We start from the raw sequence: 19176 nt of genomic DNA, 5'->3' as shown, positions 1-19176 counted from the left end.
ACCGTACACCGCCTTGAGTCCTGCGGGAGAAAGGCGGTATAGAAATATAATAAATAAATAAATAAAATAAATAAATGTGCAGGCAGTCACGCACACATTCGTGGGGGTGGGGCACTTCCCAATGGGGTGGGTGGAGTAGGGCCAGTGGTGGGATTCAACTTTTAACAACCGGTTCTCTGTCCTAATGATTTCCTCCAACAACCACTTTGCCAAACTGCTCAGAAAGTTAACAACCGGTTCTCCCGAAGTGGTGCGAACTGGCTGAATCCCACCACTGGGTGGGTGCATGCGTGGGGGTCACCCGTGCATGTGTGGGGGTGCGTGGTGCATGCGAGGGTTGCAACGTGCGGGGGTGAGTGTGCATTGCATTTTGGGGGTTCAGGCGCGGGTGCTCACATTGGGCACTCCATCCGAAAAAGGTTAGCCGTCACTGGCATAGGATCTCCTGCTTGAGCAAGGGACTGGACTAGAAGACCTCCAAGGTCTTTTCCAGCTCTATTCTGATTCCGATTCATCACTGGAGATTTTTAAGAAGAGCCTGGGCAGTCTGAATCCATTTCACTTAGTGACCATTCAAAGTTACAACGGCACTGAAAAAAGTGACTTATGACCATTTTTCAGACTTACAACCATTGCATCATCCCCACTGTCACCTGATTTACCATTCAGATGCTTGACAGCTTATTTACATTTAGGACGGTTGCAGTGTCTCCAGGTCACGGGACCCCCTTCTGCGACCTTCTGACAACCGAAGTCAATGGGGAAACCAGATTCACTTAACAACCATGTGGCTAGATTTAACTGCAGTGATTCACTTAACAACTGCAGCAGGAAAAAGTTGTAAAACGGGGGCAAAAAATTCTCACTTAGCGACATAAATTTTGGGCTCAATTGTGGCCGTAAGTCGAGGACTACTGGGAACAACCCCAAATAGCTAAATTATTTCATGTTCCTCAGCTGCCTCTAAGGGTTCAGGGCCAAGTTATCCACTTCTGGACAGCTAGTTCTGATCTCCAGGACTATTCATTTGAAAAGGAACCTATTCCTTGTGAGGTTGGGGGAATCCCTGTGTTAAGACTACTGCGCCCCTTATCCGCAGCCCCTGACTAAACGGAAAATGCCGACTTGGGAAATGATCAACCGACCACTCGTGCATCCGTGCATATCAACGGTGCGTTTTTCCCCTTCTCGCCGTCTGATTGGATAACAGCGGCATTCAAACGGCCCAATTGAAAACGACGGATTCGACGGTCAGCGTCGGCATTCCCGCGGGGCGGGGTGTAGAATGTATTCTGGCTCGTCTATTGGCCTCTTACGCCAAGCGTCAATCAACCGACCTCCAAGATAACGGCGAAACGGTTACAATAGCCCTCATCCCTTTCCCCGCCCAGATCTCGGTCCCGCCCCCTTCCTGTCATTGGGAGTTTCGGCCAGCACTGGCCCGCCTCCTTTTCCCCCGTAAAGATTCGAACGCCTTTTCTAAAGAGTGGATTGGCTCGCAAGTGAGGGGCGGGGCTCGGAAAGCGTGGCGCGAAGGTCGAATGTAGCGGACGGGACCAAGGAAGGGGTGCCTTCGTGGAATCGCTGCCGCGCTCCCCCTCCGCTCCCGCCCCAGGTGAGAATTTCCGAGCATTGTGATGTCACCGCCAGGAATCCGTACCATTGTGACGTCACGGAGAGGCACTGGATTGCTTTCGTCGGCGGTGACGTCAGAGTTTTTACCCCCCAACTTTCTGGAGGATTTGCGGGAATGATAGCTGATCCCTAGCCGAAATCTGCATTCAGCATCCTTGGCCGGCTGAGGTCTGAATTAGGATCGCTCCCGTAAAAAAAAGATCCACTTTGGTGCTCGGGGCATACCAAGGCAACCGTTTGGCTGTGTCGGCATTTGTTAGCCGGGCTTTAGGTATGGACAAATTAATTGCATCGATGACTTAATTGCACGTAATTCCGGGGATCTCTAGGAGACAGTTTGTTGAAATCCCCTCGTTTAATCCCCACAACTCATCTGTTAGGGTATGGTTTACTAACTCTATTCAGCAGACTCGTAGGGTGGAACATTAACAGAAATATCTCCTTTATCTTTAAAAAAAAAAAAAAAAAACTTGAGAGAATCTCAGCATTTCTACCCATATTTGCAAGCACAGATGCTAATGTTGGAATCTACCAGTCAATAGAAGAGAAGTGAAGAGAGAATAGGAATAGGAATAGGAATGGAATTCTTATTGGCCAAGTGTGATTGGACACACAAGGAATCTGTCTTTGGTGCATATGCTCTCAGTGTACATAAAAAGACAAGATACATTTGTCAAGAATCATAAGGTACAATGCTTAATGATAGTCATAGGGTACAAATAAGCTACTAGCAGCAAAGTTACAGTCAGGCAGTCATAAGTGGAAGGAGATGGGTGATGGGAACAATGAGAAGACTAATAGTAATAGTAATGCAGCCTTAGTGAATAGTTTGACAGTGTTATTTGTTTAGCAGAGTGATGGCGTTCGGGAAAAAAATGTTCTCGTGTCTGCTTGTTCTGGTGTGCCGTGCTCTATAGCAGGGGTCACCAACCTTTCGGACCTCAGGGATCACTAAATTCATAATTTTAAATCCCAGGGACCACTAATATATTTTTTAAAAAAATGATAAATAGTATTTAGTGCAATATAAAAAATGCAAATAATTTTTATGTGGACCAACCAAAATTTTCTCATGGACCATCAGTGGTCCACGCACCACCAGTTGGTGACTGCTGCTCTATAGCGTTGTTTTGAGGGTAGGAGTTAAAACAATTTATGTCCAGGATGCGGGGGGTCTGTAGATATTTTCACAGTCCTCTTTTTGACTCGTGCAGTATACAGGTCCTCAATGGAAGGCAGGTTGGTAGCCATTGTTTTTTCTGCAGTTCTAATTATCCTCTGAAGTCTGTGACTAGGAATACATTCTGTGGTTACAGAATCGTTGCCAGGCGTTGTTTCTCGATCATATAATCCCTGAAAAATACTCTTCCCATTCACTAGGAAGATTGTGGCAAGAGAATCTTGCTCTTTATTCTTTCAACAACAGTCCTGCAAGGTGGACTGGGCTGAGAAAAAATGGCTGGCCCCAAGCTACCCACTCAGCTCCATGGGCTTATGTATGAACAGTTCCCCAAACCTGGTAACTTCCTAACAGGTGGACTTCATTCCCCAGAATTCCCTGCCAGCATCTGTATTGCTGATAAATCTGGTGGAGGCATGTAGAATCTGCCAAGGTTGAGAAACTGTTCAAGTGGAAATTATGTATGTCTTCCTGGTCCTTGTCCCAGCTCCTTAATCACTACTATTATACATTTGGTATTTTTTTTTTTTATTGAAAAAGTTTTCAAATACAAATTTTTCCCCCTTTTTTTCCCCCTCTCCCTCCCCCTCCCTAGCCCCCCCTCCCCACCCATCCCCCCCTGTGACTTCTTCATAACAAAAAAAAAACCTAATTCATAACAGATTACTTACTCCCTCCTCTAGATATTGACCTTTACTTACTAAAAATATTATTAATATTATAACATCCCCCTTTATCCATACATTTCAGAAAAGAGAAAAGAAAGGAAAAAAAAAAGACATTATACTATAACATTATAGAATAACTTCTCCACTTTAAAACTATACGATAAGTCCTACTTTAACATTTAATCTTCTATATATGTTACTATAACATTTCAAAGCAGCCTTCCCCATAAAATCTAGTTTAACATTTATTCCACTCTATCCATTTCCTCCACTCCCCTAAATATATCACTTAAAAATCCCTTTTCTTAGACTAATCAATCTACTAACTAGCTTATTCACCCACTATCATACAAAATTACCATACACAACATTTCTTAATATCTTTGATTCACTGCCCACACTACTTAAAAATATATGTCTATATTTTCCATTATATCTAAATAAAAAAAAAGAAAAGACAATGACTTTAAATTTATAATCCATATAGTATCTTCTTTGAGGTCTTTCCACTGGATTGGTAGAACCAACATCCATAATCGGGTAACATAGCTTGCTGGTGCAACAGTTTATTCAGGATCTTCAATCATATCTGCCCCCATCAGTAGTAAATATCTTCTTATATGTATAAAAGTAAAAACAACCACCCGAGTGACATTATAATTATATTCCATATAGTAATAATTGTGGGTTTCATCAGGATTATTAATTCCCATCATCGTAGTGGGTAACAACCCGATCTTCTGCATGCCCCAACATCATTCTCTTGCCTTGTGATTCAAGATAATATAATATGTTTATCAACACAAAGAGAAATTCCAAAATGGATAATTCAAATCCATCAGTTTAAGGCTCATTTCACATCCCCAAATTACGGCCATGCAGAGATCTGCCACAATCCTCAGGATGATATTAACCAATACGTCGCCTCTTCTGTGTTTACACATAATCATTCATATTTTAAAGTCACTGGCTTCACTGTTGCCTAATTTAAAAATTTCTATTTTTATGCCACCTATTTCTCTTTTTCTTTTCTTTTTGTGGGTTTGGTTTCCATCCTGGTTTCCTTTCTACAAATTGTGTATCATCTGGTCGGTTTTTATTCTGCTTTGTAGATTGGGCTTGTTGGTTTTGTTTTTGTATCTCATGTTTCTTTTTTATCCCTTGTATATCCCCTAGTAGGTTTCCATGCTTATCCTTGCCTTGATAAGTCATCACATTAAAATTAGATGCCACTTCTCTCAAATTTGTAGATAGTCCAGCTGGGGTATCCAATAAATCCAAAGGCAATTCATCTGGTACAGTCTCTATAATTCGATATTTTACCTTTATTTCTGGCTCCTTCTGCTTATCCTGTATTATACCTGAAGATGTTAAGTTCATTTTCAACCTATTTTGATAAAATTCTTCCGCTCTTTCAACAGTATTTAGCTGATATCTTTCTCCTTGGTATCTAAATATAATACCAACTGGGGCGTCCCACCTGAATGAAATATTTCTCTTTTTTAACTCATTCACCAGAAAACCAAATTTCTTCCTTTCCATCAATATCTTAGGTGGGAGTTCCTTGTAAATCCAAATCTTTCTTCCATACAATTGCAAATTAGAATTGAAGGAATTTTGCACGATATTATTCCTAATTTCCTTATCTGTAAAATAAATCACCACGTCTCTAGGCAATTGCCTTTGCTTGGCAATCCAGGAGTTGATTCGATAAACTCTGTCAATCCTACAAAACACTTCGTCAGGTTGAACCTTTAGAATCCCAGCTAGAAATTCAGAAGATATTTTCCTTAAATCATCTCTATTATTTTCCTGCAAACCTCTTAATCTTATCGCATATTCTGTGAAATTATATTGTACCATTAAAATCTCTTTTTCAATCTTCTGTTGCAGATTTTCTGCATTACCATACTTTTTTTTTTATTGCAAAAGTTTTACAATTACATTTTCACCCCTTTTTTCACCCCCCCACCTCCCTCCCCAAACTTCCCGTCCTCCCTAACCCTCCCTAACCCTCCCCCCCCAGACTTCCCTATTATGTACTCATAACTAATAACACTGATATATATACCTGAACCCATCCCTCCCCCTATATAATTTTCCCTCTTTGTCTCTTTACATTAAGATATTTCTAATACATTGTTTTCAAATAAAAGCTATTTGATACTTTCTAGTTTGGTATTTGTTCTGAACATATTCTATCCATCTTTTCCATTCCCATTCATAAGTCTCTTGTGAACAATCTTTTAAATATGCTGAAATCTTCGCCATCTCTGCATTACCATACTTTTGATCAGCATCCATTTTAGGTTTTTCTTCTAAGCTATTATCCTGAGTGTTTATCAAATCATTTTCAATTTTTTGAATTCTATTGTCCAATTTATCTTGAATTTCTTCCATTTTAGACTCTAGTACATTAGTATTTGTGTCCAACTGTATCATAAATTCTGTAAAACCATTAACCACTTTTGAGAATTTTTTGTCCAAAGAATCAAACTTAGATTTCACCAATTCTTTAATTTCTTTAATTTCCTGCTTAAATTTTTCAAGTTGCTGATTCACAATCTCCTCCCTTCTTTCAATCTCCTCTATAAAAAATTCTGTTACATTAAAATCAGGTTTCTGAGACTGAAGAGTTAAGACTTGTTCCTTTAAATTATTGGTGGGGGAATCCCCCCCCTTCTTGTTTATCTGACTTTATGAGTCTCAGTGCCATGTTTCCGCCCAGGCAGGCTTTGTTAAAAAAAAGCAAGAAAGACTTCTTTCCAGTCAACAACAATATCAGATCTCCAAGGGAAAAAAAAAGAGAAAAAGACACAGGAGCGAAGTTTTGTCTACAAATGTAGCCAGTGGTATTTATTCCGCTACATTGTAGTAATAGAAAACGGAAGGACTTTCCCTTTCAGCCTCTCCTCCAGCCGACGCCATTTTAAAAGGCTTTTTTTCCTCTTTCTTTTCCTCCTCTCTCTTAAGTAATTTTTTTTAAAAAAAATCAGTAAAATACTTGCGGTTCAGTATTACAGGTCCAGCTCACATTTCTTTGAGTAATCTGTTAAATTTGCAGGCTTGCTTTTGACGCCTGGCTCTGCATCAGCAGAGGTCTCCCAAAGCCCGGAGCAGCGGCTGGGGATACGGGGCATCTCATCCGCTCCGTCCCAAAAGTAAAGGAAAAACTTTTGGGACTCCGCAGAGAGTTCTACCCACCCCTGCCGGCTCTATCTCCGTTTCCTCATGGAAACAGAGTTTTTTCGAGCCGCCATTCCGTTGTGAAGGCGGCTCTGACAGGCGGTGGAAGCTGACGATCCCAAAGGAACGTCTGGCAGCAACAAACAGCAAACCGGAAGTCCGATACATTTGGTATTTTTATAAAAGTAGAAATTGGTTTTAAAATCAGTCTTAAATATATCAGGAAGCTAGTTGACCAATGTGTCCAGAGATCATCTTCACTTGGATTAATATTGTTCCATGTAACTAAGAAAGTTAGCCACAGAAATTCTGGTCCCAACTGTGGTTGGAGGATGTAGGTAATAACAATTCTGAGTATGTGCTAATTCTGCTCATACTTTTTTTGCACCCAAATCAGGTCACTTAGAGCTACAAAAATCTGAAAAATCATGAGAAAAGAAGTGTCACCCACCGTCTAGTAATCTTCCAGGTTTCTACTGGCTGATCTGCTAGCCCTAGATTTGTAGGATTTGATATGCTATGTCATTATAGTAGTTTGAAAAGAGAATTTAAAAGGACCATAAATTGCTACGAAGGTAGCTTATAATTCCAACAGCCAAAATGATCATACAGGTGAAGTCCTTTGAATTTTTTGTTTAGTGACTGTTCAAAGTTACAAAAGCACTAAAAAAAGTGACTTATGACCGTTTTTCACACGAACATGGTAATATCCCCATGGTCAGGTGATCAAAATTCAGACGCTTGGAAATTGGCTCACATTTATGACGGTTGCAGTATCCCATTTTGTGACGACCTGACAAAGTCCGTAGGGAAGCCAAATTCACTTTACAGTTGTTTTATTCACAACTGCACTGATTTGCTTAGCAACCGTGGGAAGAAAGGTCATAAAAATGGGCCAAAACTCATTTAACAACTGTCGCACTTAGCAATGGGAATTTTGAGCTCAATTGTCATAAGTCAAGGACTGTCTGTACTCCTGAATCTCAAATGACTGGTCAGGTATTGTCAGAGGCAATACTTCTTATTTTCTTTGCCAGCCGTTATGTGGCGTTCTCCATCAGCTGGCACCAGTTCCAGAAGAACCCCCTCAACCCCTCCTTCCCACCGCCGCCAATCTGGAAGATCGCCACGCAGGAGGCAAAGCCCTCCCCGTCGTCCTGGACTGAGGCAACCCCCACAACAAGAGGCAGGTAAGAAATATGGATCATTGACCGGAACAAAAAGTCTAATGAAAAGAAGGACTGGGATGACAATGATAGTGGTGTTGCAATATCTCAGGGGCTGCCACAAAGAAGAAGGGGACAACCTAGTCCAGGAGTTTGCAACTTTAAGCACTCAAAGAGCCATTTGGACTCGTTTCCCACAGAAAGTAAAACACTGAGAGCCACAAAACCTGGGTGGGCGTGGCCAACTCAATGTCACTCACTTCCACCAGTCACATGACCCCCCCCCAGCCACGCCTACCCAGCCCGTCATTAGGGCAGAGAACCAGTTGCTAAAAAACACAGAGAACCACAAAACCCTTTTGACATATATCTCTCTCCCCTCCCTCCTCTCTCTCCCTCTCTCTCTGTCTCTGCCATGGCTGCTTCTCCATCCCCCGTTGGCCTTACCTTACCTTCTCAGGCCAGGCGAGGAGTGACTGGGAGGAGAGGGCGAGGGGTGGGGCCAGCCAATGGTGGGATCACCCGACAGGGAGCCACAGCAGAGGGCCCAAAGAGCCGCATGTGGCTCCGGAGCCGCAGGTTGCTGACCCTTGACCTAGTCTCCAAAACACCTGAGGGAAGGACAAGAAGCAATGGATGGAAACTAATCAAGGAGAGAAGAAACCTAGAATTAAGGAGAAATTTCCTGACAGTGAGAACAATTAATCAGTGGAACAACTTGCCTCCAGAAGTTGTGAATGCTCCAACACTGGAAGTTTTTAAGAAGAGATTGGACAACCACATGCCTGAAATGGTATAGGGCAGTGATGGCGAACCTTTTAGGCACCGAGTGCCCAAACTGCACGCACGTGCCCAAACTGAAAGGTGCGTGCAAACGTGCACATGTACGGACATGCACAAATGTGCACATGCGCAGACATCCATAAATGTGCACACACGCGCATGCGCAGCAGAGACTCGAAGACTGGCGGGAGGCGGGGCATCCCAACATTGGCAGCGCGGCAAGAGGTAAGACCTTTTTCGTGAGCTTCTGTTTCGTCGTTTGTAGGGAAACAGAAGCTCACGAAAGAAACGTCACGGAGATCTGACCTGGGATGACGGCGCACATGCCAGAAGAGATGACTTTGTGTGTCACCTCTGGCACGCGTGCCATAGGTTCGCCATCACGCATATAGGGTTTCCAATCCCCCTGAGCAGGGGATTGGACTAGAAGACCTCCAAGGTCCCTTCCAACTCTGCTATTCTAATTGTGGTAAGAAAATAAACTAGGATAGTTAGGATTAAGGTTAACCACTATCGCAGGCTCTTCCCCTAAAATACAGATGTAAACTTACTGGTGATTGGGTGGAGATGTATGCAAGAGAAAACCTACAAGGTCCCTTCCAACTCTGTTTTCCTGAAATTGAAAGAAAGAGGATTTTTTTCAGGTGTAGCTAGTCTGGGCAAATTACCCCCTCCAAAGCTTTGGAGAGGTTGACTTTTGTAGGAATCCCTCAATTTATGAGCAGTGATATAGAGGTGGTCCTTGATTTAAGACCTCAATTGAGTTGAGCTGTTAAGCGAGACAGTTTGTTAAGGAGTAGCAAGGTTGTGCACATGAGAAACGGCTGAGAGTGATTGTGAATAAGCACTGTCAATACAGACACACTGAGTTGTGATATTCTTTTACTTTTAGGAAAAAGCAAAGCAAAGTCCAATAAACAATCCAGGTCATACACAGATAAAGGGAGTTAAATTGTCAATCCAGGGATATTCCAAGAACAAAGTCTTCTTACCAGTTATTGTAGTCATATGCAATAAAACAGTTCTTTTTGGAATTGCAAACAGGAACAAGTACAGCAGTAAAACAATCAGTAAAAACAGTAGAAAACAACAAGTAGCAATGATCAAGCAGTGATCATGCAGAGCGAATAGGCAGAGAGGAGCTCAAAGGTAGCAATAATAATGTAATAAGAAAAAAATAAGCCATGATTCAAGCTTCCTCTTAAGTACATTGGTTACAGAGCTAGTCAATCAGAATACAGTATGATGCAATACAGCATTACATTCTTAAAGCTAACCATTACATTTTGACTGCAAATATGCATTGATGGTTTATATATATTGCCAACTCAACCAGTTAGGCAATAGCCATTCCCTAACACAGTTGTTAAGTGAGTATTGCCCCCATTTTAAGATCTTTCTCGCCATAATTGTTAAGTGAATCACTGCAATTGTTAAATTAGTAACCTAGTTTGTAAGTGAATCTGACTTCCCCATTGTCTGCTTGTCAGTAATTCGCAAAAGGTGATCATATGACCCAGGGATACTGCAGCAGTCATAAATATGAGTCAGTAGCCAAGCATCTGAATTTTGATCACATGACAGTGGGGATGCTGCAACAATTGTCAGTGTGAAAAGCGGCCATAAGTTCCTTTTTGCGGTGCTGTTGTAACTTCAAATGGTTACTAAATGGATTGTTGTAAGTCAAGGACTACCTGTATTGAACGGACAGATGTAGGAGCTGGGCGTTGCTGGCAGCCAGGCTTGCGATGTTTTACTTTTGTCACATTTAACGTTGATAAGTTAGTAACATGGTCATTAAGTGAATCTGGCTTCCTCATTGATTTTCCTTGTCAAAAGGTTGCAAAAGGGGATCACATGACCTTTTGGGAGACAATAACGGTCATAAGTATGAACCAGTTTGCCAAAAATCTGAATTTTGATCACACGATCGGAAGACTGCTACAAAGGTTGTAAGCAGAAATATGATCACGGGTCCCCTTTTTACGGGACTGTTGTAACTTTGAATGGTCACTAAACGAACTGTCGTAAGGCGAGGGCTACCTGTACTGCATATAGGGGAAGGTGATCCATATAAATACCTGGCAATTCTGGGCTGCTGAGACAGCTGTTCTCAATCTTGGCGACTTTAAAATCCGTGGACTTCGATTCCCAGAATTTCAAGCCATCAAAGTTTGGAACTACTGAACTGAAACTTCTTTTCCTCTTGGGGATCATCCCCCCTTTGTTAACCCCCCCTCCTTTTATGTCCTATCCAGCAGGTCATCGGAGAAGGCGAAGATACAGGCCTGGCCAGCGAGCCTTGCAGGAGATCAGACAGTATCAAAAAAGTACTAATCTACTTATTGCCAAGTTGCCCTTTTCTCGTGTGGTAAGTTGATTGTGCATTTTGTTTTGTTTTGTTTTCTTTTCCTTTTACTCTGTTTCCCCCAAAATAAGACATCCCCTGATAATAAGCCCAAACGGGCTTTTGAGTGCATGGCAATAAGGCCAAGCACTTATTTCAGGATTCAGAAAAATATAAGACAGGGTCTTATTTTCGGGAAAACACGGTACATGTGGCCTTCTTAGATTCCGCAGTGTCCAAAATGAAACTTATTCATCTAATTTTTTTTTTTTGCACTGGTGATGTTACCTGCAAAATGTCTGCAAGAAAACTACCAAACTCAACCAAGGATCCTTCAGAAGGTTGTTATGCATTTCATGATTCTCTATAACAGTGATGGCTAACCTTTTTGCCATCGCGTGCCAGGAAGGGGGAGCAGGGGAGGTACGCGTGCCCACATCCATAATTCTATGTGCCCTGTTCTGCGCATGTGCACGCAACCCCCCCCCCCACTCCTGGCATGCAATAGCCTGGTAGGCCCGTTTTTCTTTCTCATCTGGCTCCAGATCCTCTCTCTGCATCTGGGAAGGGCGAAAACAGCCTTCCCCACCCCCTCGGAGGACCTCCGAAGGCCTGAAACGGCCCATTTCCCAACTCCGGGTGGGACAGGAAATGATGTTTTTTGCTGTCCCCAGCCTCCAGAGCTTCTCTAGGAGTGCACAGAGAGGATCTGGAGCCAGGTGACAAAGAAAAACGAGCCTTCCCCACCGCCCAGGCCCTCTGGAGGCAGGAAACAGCCTGTTTCCTTACTTCTGGTAGGCCCAGAAGGCCCGAAAATCAGCTGGTCGGCGTGCACGTGTGCCAGAGCTCAGCTGGCATGCCCACTGATATAGCTACGCGTGCCATAGGTTCGCCATCACGGCTCTATAAGATACCCAAATGCTCTTTTAACACACACACACACACACCCCCTGTAAAAATTCAAAATGATCCAGAAGCCCACCCATTTTTCCATTGTGGTATAGATTGTCCCAGGATGCCCCATTCAGTAGCATGCATGGGGAGGAGGGGAGCATTCTGTCACGATGGAAGCAGTGCGCGTCTGTAGAAGCAGTGGTGGGATTCTGCCGGTTCTAGGTGGTTCGGCCAAACCGTTTGCTAAATTGCTGGCTCGCCCTGCCCCTTGCCCAACCCCTCTGCACCACTGGGCGAGGGGTGAGCGAGCCAGCAATTTAACAAACGGTTCGGTGGTTTTTTTATAATTTTATTGGCCTCGCAGCTTCCAAGGGCCACCCTACAGCTGATCAGTGTTAAAAGAAAACAAATGAGTAGACCGACGCCTGCAAAAATAAATGGGTAGACCCAGTGGTGGGATTCTACTTTGGTAGAACCGGTTGTTAAGTAGTTAAGCCAGTGGTTGCCAAAGTGGGCGGTACCGCCCCCTGGGGGGCGGTGAGATGCCTTAGGTGGGCGGTAAGCAGCAAGGGGGTGGCAGAGGGATGCTAGAGGCAAAGGGGGGCGACAGGGGGGCTAAGTGGCAAGGAGGATGGCCCCCCCTTTGATCTGTGCCTCGCAGCACTTACCTCCTTGCAAGCAAACAGCAAGAAAAAAACAGCCTCTTTCAGCTTCAGCATAGGTTAATTAGCATGATTAGATCTGCCTCCGACTCTCAGCTGATTCGCTCTCAGCTGTTTTGCAGGCTCCTTTGCAAGCTCTTTGCTTGCTGCAAAGAGTGCTGGAGCAGATTTTTTTTTCCCTAGCTAACAGGAAACTGAAAGTAAAGCAGGTTCTGCTGCAACGTGACAAAATGAGGCAGGGAGAGAGATTTCTTTTTCTTTCTCCTCACCAAAAAAGGTAGGTGCAAACAATGGGAAATTTAGGGCAAAAGAGGAGAATTCAAGATTTTAAAACACAAAAGAAAAAAAGCTCTATTTAACTAGGGAATTGTAATAATTGAGATACTATTAATTGTATATTGTGTTGAAAGCAGAAATGGTTAAGTTGTGCTTTGGAAGAATATATGGGGGAAATTATTTGGTTTATTATTATTGGTAAATATAATTAATTGATTTGTAAGAAATTGGATTGCATAGAAATAATTGGAATATTCATGTTCATATTGATTATATACAAAAAAGATAGTTATATAACTAATTGATCTATATTAAAATATTGAATTTGTATTAAACAACTGTATTACATAATTACATAATTAACCAATGTGGGGATGGATATAAAAATAGATGACAATGGGAAGGGGTATAATATAGAATAGAAGGGAAAAATTGAATTTGATTAGAAATGAGGATGAAGGGTAATATTGTTTTTTTTAAAAAAATAGATGAGGAATAAATATGGCCAAAAGGAAATATAGAAATTGTAAATTTAATTGAAATGACTAAACACTGTTTAAATTTGTTAACCGGCCAAATACTCTGTTGAAAGAAAATACATTGTATGTTTGTATATGTGTTTCTAAATATTGTTATTTATTCATATTTGTTCTTTTTTATTCTTTAAAGTTTAACAATTCATTCTTTATCTTAATATCTTTATATTTGTTTGGGGTTGGCTTTCTTCCCATTCATCTTTTTTATTGTACAGCAATCTTTTTCCTCAAACCTACCACCTCTCTCTTTTCTTTCCTTCTTACTTTCTCTTCCCCCCACCCTCTTCTTCTCCTCCCTACTTCCTCTTCCTTTCTCCTTCTCCTTCTCTTTTCCTCTCTCTCTTACCCTCACTCCTACTCTAATTTCCCTTCCCTTCCTTCATCCCTCTCTATTGCTGTAACCTTTTATGCATATGGACTACTCAGAGGGCTGAAAAAGTTATTTTTGACTAGTCCTCGCACTTTTGACCAGTCCTCGAACTTACGACTGTCCTCACATTTTACGTTTTTGCCCTATCTTGTCACCATGGTGAAGAGAAGCAGTTGTGAAATGAGTGACACGGTTGTTAAGAATGCTGCAACGGGCATAAATGTGAGGATGGTCATAAGTGCGAGGACCGGTCAAAAGTGTGAGGACCAGTCAGAAATGACTTTTTTCAGCCCTCTGAGTAGTCCCTATGCACATAGCCACGCCCACCCGGTCACATGACCAGCTAGCCACGCCCACCCGGCCACATGACCACCAAGCCACACCCCCCAACTAAGCCACACCCACAGAACTGGTTGTTAAAAAATTGAATCCCACCACTGCGTAGAAGTCACTTGCCCCTTCTCTCTTTCTGTGGCTTCTACATTCTGTCGGATGAAGCATTCTTGGGATCATGATATTTAGTTTATTTGAAAAAAAAGTTAAAATAAAAAGCACCAATATTGGCTCTGTGTGCGCACACATATATATGAATTTTTAAAATTAATTTGATTTTTAATCACACACACATGTATGTACATATATACACATACACACACACACACACACACACACACACACACACACACACACACACACACACACACACATATACCGTGTTTTCCCCGAAAATAGGATCTACCCTGAAAGTAATTCCTATCGTGTTATTTGCACATGCACTGAATATAAGCACACACACACACACACCTGAATTTTGATTGTGTGACCATGGGGATGCTGCAACGGTCGTAAGTGTGAAAGTAGTCATAACTTTGAATGGTTACTAAATAAACTGCTGTAAGTCGAGGACTACCTGCATTTTGGGTTAAAACCCACAGAAGCACCAACACATCCCAGCAGATGGCAGCACCTACCAACTTTGGCTGATGAAGAAAAAATAAAATAAGATTCTGATCATGTTATTATTTATATGAGAATTCCTAAATGTGCAAACTAGGGTGAGAAATTAAAAAGAAAAAAAAAATCAGAGGAAGGTAAGGGCAAGCCATTTCCTTCTGCCAGGAATGAAGCTCAACACAGTCTCACGTCGTCTGGGGAGGATGGAATTTGCAGTTCACATTGAGAGGTTAGCTAGTTGGACTGCTACTCATACAGGTAATCCTTGACTTAACAACAGTTCGTTTAGTGACCGTTCAAAGTTACAACAGCACTGGAAAAAGTGACTTATGGCCATTTTTCACACTTATGACGGTTGCAGCATCCCCATACTCATGTGATGAAAATTCGGATGCCTGACAACTGACTCACATTCATGACGGTTGCAGTGTCCCGGGGGTCACATGATCCCTTTTTGCGACTTTCTGATGAACAACTTTCATGGGGAAACTCAGATTCATTTAACAACCATGTCACTACTTTTAACAAGTGCAGTGATTCACTTAACCAACGTGGCAAGGAAAGTCGTAAAACGGGGCAAAAACCCACTTAACAAATTTCTCGCTTAACAAATTACTCAGCAACATCATTTGTGGTCATAAGTTAAGGACCACCTGTATTTACATGGGAGGGGGGGGATAAATTCCCAGTGGAGTACAGGATTTAACGGAGCTACTCATAGCAACCTGGAACAAAGGAAGCTCTCCCAAGGCTACCTTGTCATCTCTCCGGTGTCTTTCCTACCCCTCCACAGGTACGGGAGATCTGCCTGGAATATACCCGAGGGGTTGACATGATGTGGCAGTCTATGGCACTGCTTGCCTTGCAGGAGGTAAGAGCTCGGGCAGGGCTGAATGGGAGAACAGGGCTGATCTCAAGAACAGCAATGGGTGACATTCCTCCCCACCCCCCATTCTTATTCTTTTCCCTGTGAGAAAGTCCTTGAGAGACAGAAGAAGGAGCTGCAGAGTAGACAATGGTCATGGCAACTGTCTCAGAAGGACCCTCTCTAGTTTCTTGGACTGTAAGGGTAAAGTGGGGGTGGTGGCGGCGAGATGTGCTTTTAGACATGCAAGTTTGATATCACCCCTTCAAGGTATTCTAGACAAGAAGCAGCAACTATGAATGCTAACACTATCTTTATTATCAATTACAGTAATCAGAATCTTGCAAGTTGGAAAGTACATTTCTTTGTCCCCTTGTCTTTACTTTCGAGACATTTGCCAAGTCCCCATTGCTTCTTTGGGCTAAGCTGCCTCCTATGCTATGCTGTGCTATGCTATGCTATGCTATTCTAATTCCCATTCATGCCACGCCATGCCATTCCACTCTCTTCAATCTCTTATCTATTAGATATTTATCTAATATAAATCTTCCTCATTCTATACTCTCATTTTTCCTCAACAATCCTTCCTTCCTTCCTTCCTTCCTTCCTTCCTTCCTTCCTTCCTTCCTTCCTTCCTTCCTTTTTTTCTTTCCTTCCTTCCTTCTTTCTCTCCCCATCTCTCTTTTTTCTGTCTCTCTTTCTCTTTCTTTCTTTCTCTTTCTTTCTCTCTCTCTCTCCCTTCCTCCCTCCCCCCCTCTCTCTCTTTTCCACTCCTCCCTCTTTCCCCAAACCCTTCTGCCCAAAACTCCTTCCTCTGGATCTATGTCTTATTCTGTACCTGTTTGAGTACAAACTACCTGAAACTGACCATTCTCTGCCCAGGACAATTTGGGTGCCAAGGGCTTTGTATGTCCCTGCCTGTTATAGGACCACAGGGGCAGGAGATGGATCGGTAATGGAGGCAGCAAACATAAAGCTAGGAGAGCTTTCTGCCAGCTTGAGAGAGGGCACAAAGTGTAGCCTGCAAGGAGGGGGGGGGGGAGAAATGATCCCAAATAAACCCTATATGTGTGCCCTCTCTCTCTTCCTCTCTTTCTTTCTTTCTCTCTTTCTTTCTTTCTCTGTCTCTAATGTCTCTCTGTCTCTTGTGTTTCTCCCTCCCAAGGCAGCTGAAGCCTTTTTGGTGCATCTCATGGAAGATGCCTACCTGTGCGCCATCCATGCCAAACGGATCACCCTCCATCCCAGAGACATCCAGTTGGCTCGCCGGATCCGTGGCATCGATCAGGGTTTGGGTTAGTTCCCTTCCCCGAGCTGTCCTGGCTGAAGAAGTGCCTTTTGGGGCCCCAAAGCTTCAGGGGAGCCCCTCGTGACTGCTTTGGAGGAGGAGACAAACAAATTCACACACACACACACACACACACACACACACACACACACACATATACCAGTCCTCAAAATTCCATGGATTGCGAGTGGCAGCCTGGCCCCTTCCTCTTGCTGGAATTTCCGAAGAGTTTCATTGGTTGACTTCTTCTTCCCTCTCTCCGCCACCCTGCTTGGAAGGTGAGTAGAGATGGATCTAAAAGACGAGAGGAGAAATGAATGGCCTAATTGCCAGGAAGGAGAAGAGCCATCCAGCTACCCATGTTTAAAGTTCTTCTGCAGTCTCTGCTTTGAATGGAGCCTCGTGCCAACGACGGGGACTGAAAAGTTGCTTTCCGTTTTAAAGTTTGCCCTGTATTTTTGCACTTCAACTTTTAAAATAAAATCTTTTACCTTAATTGTTCTTCAGTATCCTGCTCATCCTTTCCTTTCCCTTCTTCAGTCCATTGTTTGATGCTCGTCGGACCCCTTTTGGGGATGTCCAATTGCCATGATTATGGGCTTTACCGTATTTTTTTCACTTCTGAATTAATTCCTATTTTTTTATGCTTCACACATAACCACTTTTGTTTTCTTTCCGTTATTTTTCCACCACAATGCTGCCATTTGCAAACGTATGTTTGTGCCCAAGTGTCTTCCTTCAGCTCCTTCCTTCAGTTAAAATGGTTCCCAATTCTGCTTTTTAGAGATAGTCCTCCACTTATGACCATAATGGAGCCTGCCCATTACAGTCATAAATTGTGACAGTCATAAGGCAGGCCACCGTGTGACTGATGTGATTTTACAAAAATTTTTTGGTAGCAGTCGTTAAGCAAACCACGATGATTGTTAAGTGGACCCATTGTTTGCTGATGGGGCAGGTTTTTGGCAAAAACTGGAAATAAATACCAGTTTTCGGCAAAAATGTCACTGGTGGTCATGTGACTGCAGGATGTGCAAAGACCTGTAAATGTGGGCTGGTTCCCAAGCATCCAAAATGCAGTCACATGATCATGGGAGGGGGAATAGACGTGGCTGTTGGAACTTTGGAAGCAGGTCATAAGTACCTTTTGGAGTGTTGTAACTTCAAATGGTTGCTATGCAACCAGTCCTAAATTGAGGACTACCTGTAGTTGCTCCTGGTCAAATCTTCTGCAATGTTTCCCTCAAGAACTGAACATTCCTTGACTTTAGTTATGGCTGCCCTTTTTCTCGCCTAGCTTTCCTCCATTTAGGGCAAACTGTTCTAAAATATCTTTCCTTCATCCCTCCCCTCTGCAAAAGTAGTTATATACTCTCTTTTGGTATAAATGCTATTGATTTTTGTCCAACTCCCTCAAAGGTTAACATTATTTTCCCTGGGTTTTGCTGCTTTATACCCCGATTCTAATGCCACTGATCTATTAGCATCCCCAGTTTAATATATAACTCTAATTCCCCTGATGTCTGATTTCAACTTGCTCATTTGATGATACCATTATTTTTCAGAATCTTATCTGGTCTTTGATATGCCCAATCTTCCTTAGGCCCTCGCCTAGGGCGTCATCACAAAATCCCTCTTTTGTATTGTGGTTGCATGTATGGAGAAGAGCTTGAAAGAGATTGGGGGAAAATATGAGTGTAGTAAACATGGCTTAATAGTTCAGGAAAAGCTCTCTTGGTTAACCCAAGTAGCACCAGAAATTCATTCTCTCAGAATAACACAGTTGGAAGGGACCTTGGAGATCTTCCAGTCCAATCCCCTGCTCAGCTTTTCCCTGTCCTAAATGGAATCTGAGGTTTAGCAGACCAACTGAAATCTACCATGTTGTGACTGATGTCAAATAACCATTTACAAATGTAAGCATAACTAGGTATTCAAAGAGGAATCATAGCACCAAGAGATGGAGCAGAAGACCTGCCCCAGTCCGAACCCCTAGGAAAGAAAGACCTTCAACTCCAGTTACTTGAAGTGGTAAGTTCTTTTACTAAAAGATGCTGGCTGCACTTTACTCAACAGAATTTCCTCGCAAGAGCATAGAGACTTTTCCCATTGATCCACCCCACCCACCTTCCTTGCCAGTCCAATGCCATCCAATGTGTTGGCGTCTAGGTGTTTTGGGAATATTTGGTGTTTAGAGCAATTGACATTTCTTTCCCACCGTCTACAGCATCTCGGTGTCCTTGAAAGCTGGCACGAACTGCTTCAAAGCCTCCCTGGCCTTCCACAACTGTCATTTCCCCCCTCCCTATTTCCCATTACATACTAACACAGGTTTATTGCCTGTTTATTCATCCCTCTCCCCAGCC

General features: G+C 42.8%; 1 protein-coding gene across 4 annotated transcripts; it reads left to right on the top strand.

Annotated features, from left to right (window-relative positions):
* The first annotated feature begins 1331 nt into the window (after positions 1–1331).
* Positions 1332–17311, top strand: CENPA (centromere protein A). 4 transcript variants are annotated; one of them, XM_087884125.1, is made up of 5 exons: positions 1332–1906; positions 7707–7859; positions 10877–10989; positions 15451–15528; positions 16688–17311. In XM_087884125.1, the coding sequence occupies exons 2-5, from the start codon at positions 7712–7714 to the stop codon at positions 16820–16822; spliced, it is 474 nt and encodes a 157-aa protein (XP_087740251.1). In that variant the 5' UTR covers positions 1332–1906; positions 7707–7711; the 3' UTR covers positions 16823–17311. The 4 variants fall into 4 exon arrangements, with proteins under 4 accessions (XP_087740251.1, XP_087740253.1, XP_087740252.1 ...); XM_087884126.1 differs by having other exon boundaries at positions 1470–1615; XM_087884127.1 differs by lacking the exon at positions 15451–15528 and having other exon boundaries at positions 1449–1906.
* Positions 17312–19176: the final 1865 nt, after the last annotated feature.

The sequence above is a fragment of the Pantherophis guttatus genome, chromosome 2 (assembly GCF_059756535.1).
Source record: "Pantherophis guttatus breed Tessera chromosome 2, ASM5975653v1, whole genome shotgun sequence".
NCBI lineage: Eukaryota > Metazoa > Chordata > Lepidosauria > Squamata > Colubridae > Pantherophis > Pantherophis guttatus.
Note: the sequence above shows the minus strand (reverse complement) of the source record. Positions and strands in the feature narration are given on the sequence as shown.